Genomic DNA, 10,801 nt, shown 5'->3' with positions numbered 1-10,801 from the left:
TTGATGATTCACATTATGACACTTAAGCTGGTGCTCCCAATTGATCATAATGGGGGGTATAGTTGATGTGATGGAGTATCTGATTCTCCCAACTGTTCGTAATGACTGGGTGTATTGTTGAGAGTCTCCATGTAACCATCATTATCTTGTGATGGAGCACCTGGATGTTGTCCTGTGGATTCACCATGTTGCTGACGTATGCCACATGGTTCCATTGACATCCCTTTGTCACATTTTTGTTTATTTTTTCTCATGGTTGTGTACAGTAATGCCACATTCATTGCAATACTTACTATACCAATGACAGATATGATGATAGTAACTAAATTGATCTCTTCTGATAAGATATCTTGATGGGGAGTTTCACTATCAGTTAGCATGTGCACATTCTCACATTTAGTTGCTTCATAAGCCTCTGTTGTGATATTTTGGCTGTAGCTTACAGGTGGTGGTGTTGATGGTAAGGTAAGGTAACTTTTACCAGATACGTCATTGGAGTTTTAATTGATTGAAACATTCTCTGTAGTTGCTGGCACACCCACAGTTGACTGATTGTAAGTAAATGAGAAGCGTATGGTATTCCTACCTATACATATGCATTCCTGTGTTGTTACTGATCCTGGAATTGTAGCTACACAGGTAAACTGTTCACTTTGGTATAAAGACTCAATGGGTACTCTATGTGCTAATGAATGGTAATTATGTGTTCTTAACATGCTTTGAGTGCTTTCTGTCAGTACATTGCCATTTTTGTCAATCCATTGCAGTGTTATTGGTGGATCACCTGGACCACTTAAACACAGCAATTGCAACACTGTTGTTCAGTTTCATGGTCATAACAGTTAAGTGGAGTAATGACATTCCTTACAATCAGGTAACAAGATTGTATGCTTCTAAAAGCGCTAGCAATATATAAATTACAGGTGTATCTACCAATGTCATCTTCTTCAATTCCATGTACCGTCAAACTTTGTGTAATGTTGCCATGCTATCCAATGTTCAGATGTTGCCGACACTGGATCCAGCTGTACAGTGCAGGTAAAGGTAACAGATTCCGTGTCAACATCAGTAATAATGTACTCAGGAGAAACAACCACAGTTTGTGATGAAACATTGATAATGGCAACTGTTGCTATAATTGCACCAATATGGAAGTTTGAAATATTGAACTGAACTGAAAGGTAAAGGAAAGTGAATTGAAAAATCCAGTTTGCAGCATCCGCATAAGCCTATTATTTCAATTTAGTATATTTCTTGCTTGTATTTTGACTTTTGATTCACAGCTTTGATTATTTATAATGGAATTTCTCTAAACTGAAGTACAGTAGTGGAACAAAAAATTATGGGTTGCAGTGAGAATTGAAACAGCAACTGCCTGAGTCTGTGGTGGCCCCAGAAATTTGATGACAAGCGGTCCGACATGTCCATCAGTGAGGTCCAAACCCAGGGGTCAACTAGAGCCTCGATCAGGATCCCGGAATAAAAAATTTGGTAAGGTTCATAGAGAGAGTTTTATGGCTCAAAATTGTGCTTTTTTTATCACAATATTAGGGATTAGCAATCAAAATAATGTTTTGGATACTCAAATCGGTTTGTCGCTGCATCAGACGAAATGCCCTCCCTCCAGTGGCCTGTCCGACAGTGTGGTCCGAACCCAGGGCCTGACTATAACCTCGATCAGGGTCCCGGAATAAAAAATACTAGTAGGGTCCATAGGAGAGTTTATATGGCTTAGTATGGCCCAAAATTGTGTTTTTAGACCACAATATTAATGATTTGCAATCAAAATAATGCTGGCACCACCACTAGCCTATCATTACATTAATATAAATTTAAACTATTTGACCATTGATCTTTTCTATCTGAGACAGTTTCATTGCTATCTTAAAACCAGAAGAGTTGGAATTGTATAGAACTTTTATCAGTGAGGAATCACTCCAAATTATAAATACAATACAATATTGATTGATTGTCTTGTAAACTAAGTATACTAAAATTACCTCTCTACTCATTGCTTATGAAGTAGAAAGATGGCAGACATTATGGTTCTGATGAATAAACATTTGACAATTATTTTTTTTTTTAATTATTTATTTTTCGTTTCATTTCCATAATTTGTTCAAAAATTATTTTTTAAAATGGGGAAACAGGAAGTTATATTCAAATATACAGTAAGTATATAAGTGTCATTTCCTGTCATTTATATGAGCCATAATCGTACATTTACTCATATCACACCCCAGTCATCTTTACCCTCCATCTGTGAAAATCCCTCTCAGCCCCTCTATATCGAATACTCTAATCCCCTACTGTAATTGTTAATTTTGCATGCAACCAAATTTCTTGATTAGTTCCTTATTTCCAAGGGGAAATTGGTGGCTCACATCACACACCCCTCTAGTCATAACTCAGGCCTACGGTCCTCCGTTAATGCCTCACATCAAAGGACTCCGGCAGCTTGCACTGGGGCCCGTTTGCACCTATACTATGCTGCTGGGTGAAGCAAAGCAAAATGTGCTGGTCATAATTGAAACAGCAGCCTATCAACCATCGCTATAAACTAATTGCCGTTTGAAAATGGATATTAGCAGTGCTGTACATTAATTCGAAATTGATAGGTTACAGATTGGTGCAAACTAGTTATGGCTCATCACTGAGTTATAATAAGACAAAAAGTAGTGTACTGTAATCATAGATTTTACTTACTTGCTTATAGTATATTGATTGCTAATTCTGAAGAATACTTTACTCGGCTATAATCCTTCTGTATTTAAGCATGAATAACTGTTACGGTATATTTATGTGTTTGGGTTCTCAGTAGTCCATAAAACCATTGGTTATTTCTTAATAAGGATGTGTGGTGTGCAATACCATCCCCTTTCAAGTTATTTAATCAGTCAAAAACAATAACATTCCAAATTATTTTGACAATGCATGCATATATAAGGTCTATGTATCCAAGCTATACTGTAGTATGGGCCTGCAATATGTAACTGTACTTGTCGATGAATTAGAATCATAAGAAATTATTCATAGAACCATGTTGCAAAGAAAGAGCTTAGAATCTAACTCTGCTCCTTGTGAGTGCAGACCACGCAATGCCGTCTGCTGATTGTCAGTGGTCATCTGAACGGATCATGATTAAAACGATCAGTTGCGCGCGTTGTTGCATTGTACTCTTCGTAGAACTGTGTTAGGCGACGACTGTAGGGACGCAGTGAGTGCTCAGCTTCAGTCATGTTAGGATTCATGATTTTTTTAAAAAGCACCCAAGTTTTAAAAGGTTTAATCATGCTTTGAGTATATAAATCAATAGAAGACACTGTTTAAATAAATAGCATTTATATTGATATCATTGCACATAACATATATTCTGAACAGGCATACATTTCAACAAATAAAAGTAACATTTTCTCACAACTAAAGCAGGTATTTGAAAATAGAGTGGTATTTATTACAGGTTTCATCATTCAAACAAGGTCCAAGCTAGCACCCTCTACTCAGAACAGAATATAATCCATAGGAGGCAATGCATGATATGCTATCTAAACTCCAGTATTTCCTCTTTACCATTTCTTGATTGTAATATTTTGTAAAATAATTTACATTGGGAAAATTGAATTGAATTGGGAAAAACCTTTTCTAAACAAACAATTGACGCACATAAATATTATGCTTTCGATTTAGCTTTCTAAAGTTTTGAATACTCTCAGTGGCGGATCCGGGGGGGGGGGGGTTCAAGGGTTCGGACGAACCCCCCCCCCCTGTGAAGAAACGTAACAAAATACTGTGATAGTTTAGGTTGACTGAACAAACAAGACAAAGACAACCATAATGTTCCAGGTTCTTTTTATTATTGCTGATAACATATTATTTGACAGATTTAAATGACAAATTCAATTATATTTCATTTTTATCAGATTTTGCCACAGACAGACGAGATAACATTTAAACAAGAACTAACTTTGGAGAAACACAACCATCGATAGCCGCCTACAGTACATACCATACAACAGTATTCAATCTAGGAATGAACCATTATAATTGTTTAGTGATGTAAAGATAACAAAAATATAAAACGAGTCCAATAATACACTACCAGCTTCACACACAGCTGTACCATTGCGGCATGCATACCTATCATCCACTAACACCATTTCTTGGTTGCAAACACGAGAAATATTACCTACACTGATACTCGAATCAATTATAAATAAATTATTATCAAACATCGTTAAAGATATCATAATGTATAGCATTACTATTATCAAGGTACAATGATTAACAATTCATTAACATACCTGTAAACTCATTCAATTAAGTTTACGTTGCCACCGGCAAACCGTACCGTAACGATGGATGTTCAACAGCTAGCAACCACGTGAAAACCACTATATAAAAAATATTTGCAAGTTGTTCTCCAGTGGGACTCGAACCTACGTTCTCTAGATCACTAGCTTGGCATCATACCTCAAGACCACCAAGCTTGCACCTGATGGCCTGGGTTGAATTCGAGCCCAAGTAAGCAGCGAGTACTATTTTTGCAAGTGTTTTCACACACACACTGAGTATTCAGTACATTTTCACAACAGGTTTGACAAAATTACACCTATATGTTCTATTGATTTGGTCAATATTATATCATAGATTCATGAAAATGCCTAATAGGCCCTAAACGATAACAAATATATGACTTGACCATAGTTTGTTCTCAATATTCTTGAATTTAAAAAAAATATATATATTTTTTAGATATTTCTGAGCGTTAATGCCATACCGTATCTGTTTAAAAAAAATCTCAATGTATGAGCATTAAGAGTTTCGCCTGAGTAGACCCTACTAAAGGCTCTGTCTCTATGTCCAATCAGGTGCATTTTTACCAATTTTACCTAGGCCCCTGCAGTTATCTATGCCATAGTTACCAACCGTCATGCATCATGCGGGACAGTCCCACGTTTCAAAGTTATTTTGGATGAAACGCATTTTGCAGAAACACATGCAAGATCATATATGTGTCACGCATTTAGCACTTGCGTGATAAAGAATTATCACAAATTCAGTAGAAAACGTATAAAATTAGAAGAAATTGGTTTTATTAAAAATGTAGAAACGGTCATACAGTAGCTTGTGTCATTAGAGAGCTTTCATTATCTCGTTCAAGAATCAATTCACAGAGAAAATTTCTCCTTTTCGACCAAAACAACCTAACCAACCACGAACTTGTAGAATCTAGTAGTCGCGAGCAGTCTTGCGAGTTTATCGTTACAACCAACCGTTGATTATGTGACGGAAACTTCCGCAGAGATTCTGTAATAAGCAATACCGTCTCACGTAGGTCCTATAAGGTGACCCATGTATAGGACGACCCTCGAGTTTTAGAAGATTTTTGGTTGATATTTGTATGTCTGATGTATAAGACGACTCCCTGTTTCATGGTTGGAATTCCTATTTTTTTTACTGCTTCTAGCTGGATAAATGGAGCCAAATGCAAGAGTAATCTTCCAACTAATACCATTTTATGAGTTTTTAAATCTTCACCACCAAAGTTGTATTTTCCAGTATTTTATTAAAATTGCTTTCATTCATATAACATTTAGTTGCTTTATTGCAGAAGTAAGTTCGCGTATTACGGACAATCCGCACATAAAACGAACTTGACTATAAAAATCTAAAATTTGAATGTCGCGCGTATAACACGACACCCTGCTTTTTGATCGTAATTTGCTATTTTAAGCCTTGTCCTATATGCGAGTATATACGGTATTTGTTTTAAAACCCTAGGTCACCTGAGTGTTTAGAGGATTCCCCTATCAGTGGCGGATTCAAGGGGGAAATTTTCCATGGGGAGATCCCGGACCCCCTTTAATTTTGGGTATTTTTGGAAATGTTTTGAATCCCCCTCTTTCAAATTCTTGATCCGCCCCTGCCTCTGTTTTGTCAGCTGTTACAGTAAGTGTAGCATCTAATTTACATACGCGGTGAAAGTAGTTACAAATAACGTGAACCTAACGCCGTAGTTTTACACTGATGATGGAAACTGTTTTTCCAAAACATGTTTGTGTAATACGTAAATGTTTTGTGTAATGTCTAAGCAAGGTGAAAGAAAGAAGAATTAAACACCAATATGAGAAGAAAACTTACATCATTCGTTCTCATTATTAAATGTCTGGCAATAATAATCTCCTGTAATTTACATTGCTATTAATGCAGAACTTCATTAACTAAACAAAAATTAACAAGGATAATAAAAAGCTTTACTAATAACCTTTTTTTGTAAGGTCTTGGATTTGATGTCGAATGTGTGAAATGTGGCAGCTGGCACCCTGACCTCTGATGATTATTGCCTATAAAACTATTTTACAAAAGTAGGCTCCAAGCCGGAGCATGTGTCTACTGCCTTATAAAGAAGTTTTTGTTTTTCAACTTTTATCTTATGTTCTTCAATATGCATATTATATACAATGTGTATTATTGTAGTGTATCTGGATTTTTCATGAAAATTTTCTTTCATAACAATATTCTGTATTATAGGCCTACTACTATATTACACTAAAAACACTTTAAAAATGAGTAACTCTTGGAGCATGGACCTATTCTTGGAGTTACCACGTTTATGTCCTTGATCGAAAAGTACTGAACGTATAAGAGACAGGCCGCGGGGGGGGGGGGGGGGGGGGGAGTTCTGGGCGTAAGGTCCACAGTCGAAGCCCTGGTGGGTTTGGCGAAACTTCCAAAGCAAGAGGATTTTTGTGGTTTATGGGTCTAAATAATGCTATAAAAGCAGGTATGTCTGTGTCTGGGTGGGTCTGCAGTGCATTAGTTGGGTTGGAGGAGTTATTTGGGAAATTTACAGAGGGGGTTTCGCCAGAAAAAAGTGGGGTTTGCTACAAAAAGGGGTTTTCCCAAACCATAAAAACCCCCCCTGGATACAGGCCTGCACTACAATGCTCTAGAGGACGTCCTTCAAATGACGGTAAAAGGAGTTCGTGGCGAACGCGTGCTGCATCTCTATAATGCGTGTTTGAGTTTCAAAAGCAAATTTTTTTTTGAGTTCCGAACGCTGTTCGATTGTCAGTAGAACGCCCCCTACCTTGTGGTAGTAGTACCCAATTTAATTTAACAATTTATGCATTTTTTTCTGAAATTTTCCTTTACAATAAGAAAATAAAAACATATTTCTCATGTTAGTGGGTTGATACATATTTTATTTTTTGTCATGTTTTTAGTCTATAAAAACTATATTGGTATATTCCAAATAAATTGAATCTAAAAATCATATTCAACATTAATATTGATTTGTTCATATGGATCTGGAATGTGTACAGGTGGTTCCATATAGCCATCTTCTCCAACTTCAATTGGTTCCATATAACCATCTTCTCCAGCTTCTTGTTTAAATATTTCAACTCCATGCTGTTGTTTACTATGCTGTTGACTTATGCTAGTTGCATAGTAGTTTGAGTCTTTTTCATTTTTATTTTTCTTTTTTCCTTTCTTGATGAGTATATAACTTGAAAATGCCATGTTGGCCAATATGCTTATAGCTCCAATGACAGATAATATAGCAATAGCTGTATTATTGTCTTTGTCACAAGAAACACATTTGCATTGTGGAGATGTTTCATATCTGGTTGCTGTAGATTCTTCAATAGATTGTGCTATGCTAGATGATGCCATGCTTGTGACTTCTCCACTTGTCATCATTGTCATTGAAGTCAGATTGCCAATGACACATTCCTTTGTGTCTGTTGATACTGTACTTTTAGCGGTACATATAAACCTCGGGTTGCTTGATAAAGATTCAACAGAAACTGTATATGATAATATCACTGGTTCATTTTGTTGCTGTTGTTTTATTGCAGTTATATTACCTTCATTATCCTTCCAGTAAAGTACTATTGGAGGATCACCTGGTAAACTTGTACAGAACAGTGTCATCTGTTGCTGTCCAGTTTCAGATTCACTTGGACTAATGGAACAGACAGGTTGAAAAATAAAGTTACTTATTATAAGTATAGAATCTGATGAAGTACTTGTCATATTAGGTCGATTTAAAACCAAAGTACATACATATTCGCCATAATCAGTTTCTTTAATATTATTAACTTGTAAAATCTGTATGTATTCCACTGTTGCAGCAGATGATAATCCACGAACACTGTACTTGGCAGAATTTATCAATACAATATCATTGTCTGCAATTTTGTTGTTGTCCTTCCACCATATTATCCAATGTGAAATCATTGCCTCTAGTTCTGTCAACTGTATTCTACAGGTGAAGTTGACTGAATCAGTTCCAACTTCAGCAGTGATGAATTCTGGAAAAAGTGTCACACTGTAGGACATTACTTGCAGAACAGAAACTAGTAATATAATAGCTTGTAACACACATTTACCAAACATTTTTTATGTTTTTCTTTGTAAGAAAAATGCTGAAGTATTTTTTTTTTAATCCTTCAAGAATTGTAAATTAAATTTTGAAGATGGAATTCAGGCAAAAATCTGAAAAAATAGGAAGTTTGCAATCTACTTTAAATTGTAAATAATAACAGTAACATATATAATAATATATTTACACATTATTTAATGACAAAATTTAAAGTTTTATATACAATACCCTATAAGGATTGTGAAGAAATTCAATTTGTTTGCAAGATTTAAATGCATGACTTTAGGTGTTGAAGTTAAGCATCTTTTAAGTCATATGAGGTAGTTGCATCCTACACATCAGTTCATCAGTCAATCAAGTAAATCATCATGTCTATACCTTTTTATTTAATGTGTAAATATTTCAAAATATATAAATTGTTAACTTTAAACTGAAATAACTTCAGCACTTAATTGATTCCCAGCATAAGATTCTATGTCAGTAACATCAAAGAGAAAATCAAGCTTATGTGTGATGCTAAACACATTATCTAGGCATCTCTACATATTTATTGAGGCATATATAAAAGTAATGGACAATGTATATACATACCATTTTTGAAGTCCATCAACAACACATACTATATCCAAATCCATGAAAGTTTCTGTTGATTTTTCTCTTACAGGTACATTTTCAAGTTGGAAATTAGAGTTTTACTTCCTTATAGGCTTATGCATGATTGATTTTATTTTGAATGGATAAATAGGCATGTATAAATCCATAACAATGTAGCTTGCATACATCCAATGAGCAGACTGAAAGCAGAATCCAAAATTATTTGTCCAAATGCATCACAATAAACTTGTTTCACTTTATGTTTCCAGGGTGTATCAATTTTACCAATGGTGTACTGTATACTGTATTATCAAGTGAATACTGGCTGTTATTTGGTGATGGATTCCACTATGTGTCGGAATACATGATTGCACGTGCAAAGAAGTTTTAGACCGAGCAATGTGAAGACGATGTTGATGTCCCACTAACAGATCTTCTTGTAGGTCTGGGTAATGGCTGCTTATGTCGGATAATATTAGCGATCTATGTCTATACCTGTCTCTTATACACATCTCTTATTTCTACTGTGATCCCTAAATGAGAATACTAAAATTACAGAATAATAATAGAACAATAAGGAAACAATACAATAAATAAACATTTTCAAAACATCAGAGTCAGATTCAACCAAAATTGACATCAACATTAAACTATATATTACTATGAAGCTCATATAAATAGTGGTTCTTAATGAGTTTTTCAATGTGTATATGGATTGTGCATTTTGAACATTATAAGGAAATTCATTCCATTCATCAATAGCGGTATCGATGAATGAGAATCTACTATGTGTACCAGATTTTTGTTTATAAATTGACATTCTAGAAGTAGAAAATCTAGTATTATAGTTATGAAATAGGTTAGTGAACTCAATACCAATATTTAAATATACAGGGGATATGCCATTTATAATTTTTAAAATTTGAATACATTTACGTTCAGCAACTCTAGTTAAACCAGGTAGCCAATTTAATTTTATATATTCATTATAAGTTTTTGAGTAAGCGAAGAGAACCACGTACAGCTCCCATAGTCATTGTGACATTGTATAAGTGAAGACCCAAGCAATTTGAGTGATTTATACGTTAGATATTTTCTATTTCTGAAAAGAAATTTAAGTCTACCATGTACCTTACCTAAAACGTTCGTACCAGTGGATTTACTGCTAAGGTGCTGATCAAGATCAAGACCCAGGTACATAATACAAGTTCTGGCATTTATCTTGCAATTATTAAAGGTAATATCCAGTTTTGATTGTCTTCTACACATATTTCGTGTTCCATATAATATAGATTCAGTTTTGTCTAAATGTAGCATTAGTTTATTATCAATAAGGCATTTATTTATAGATTTTAGTTCTTCATTATTGAGTTTCAATGTGTTTTACATTATTACTTGATACCATTAATGCTGCATCATCAGCCTACAATAATAATTAGCATTCTACGGAGGATGACATGTCGTTGCCATAACTAGAAATAGAAGAGGCCCAAGTATTCAGTCCTGTGGCACACCACACTTTGTTTCTAGCATAGGGAGATGTAGTACCATTTATGTCGACGACTTGTCGACATCTTCCCCTCAGATATGATTGCATCCAAACAATAGAGATATCAGATAACCCTATAGCTCTTAATTTAGACAAAAGAATTTCATGTTGAACGGTGTCAAACGCTTTTTTTAAATCTAAGACTAACATACCAGTATATTCACCATTATCCTATTTTTTACGTATATAATCAGACAGATGTATCAAGCAAGTGTCAGTAGAGAACGATGGCCTAAAGCCCGACTGGAAATCGTAAAGGAGGTTTTTAT

General features: G+C 35.0%; 1 protein-coding gene across 3 annotated transcripts; it reads right to left on the bottom strand.

The window, feature by feature from the left end:
- Nucleotides 1-6,794: 6,794 nt before the first annotated feature.
- LOC117123145 (cell surface glycoprotein MUC18-like) lies at nucleotides 6,795-9,092 on the bottom strand. Of its 3 annotated transcripts, none has more exons than XM_033268992.1 (2): nucleotides 8,981-9,092; nucleotides 6,795-8,502 (listed from the first exon to the last, which is right to left on the bottom strand). In XM_033268992.1, exon 2 carries the CDS (start codon nucleotides 8,401-8,403, stop codon nucleotides 7,267-7,269), a length of 1,137 nt encoding a protein of 378 aa, XP_033124883.1. In that variant the 5' UTR covers nucleotides 8,404-8,502; nucleotides 8,981-9,092; the 3' UTR covers nucleotides 6,795-7,266. The 3 variants fall into 3 exon arrangements, with proteins under 3 accessions (XP_033124883.1, XP_033124884.1, XP_033124886.1); XM_033268993.1 differs by having other exon boundaries at nucleotides 6,795-8,318; nucleotides 8,981-9,091; XM_033268995.1 differs by having other exon boundaries at nucleotides 6,795-7,969; nucleotides 8,981-9,047.
- Between the last annotated feature and the right edge of the window lie 1,709 nt (nucleotides 9,093-10,801).

Source organism: Anneissia japonica, unplaced genomic scaffold, assembly GCF_011630105.1.
Source record: "Anneissia japonica isolate Jap-2015-1 unplaced genomic scaffold, ASM1163010v1 scaffold7968_len47610_cov122, whole genome shotgun sequence".
Lineage (NCBI taxonomy): Eukaryota > Metazoa > Echinodermata > Crinoidea > Comatulida > Comatulidae > Anneissia > Anneissia japonica.
Note: the sequence above shows the minus strand (reverse complement) of the source record. Positions and strands in the feature narration are given on the sequence as shown.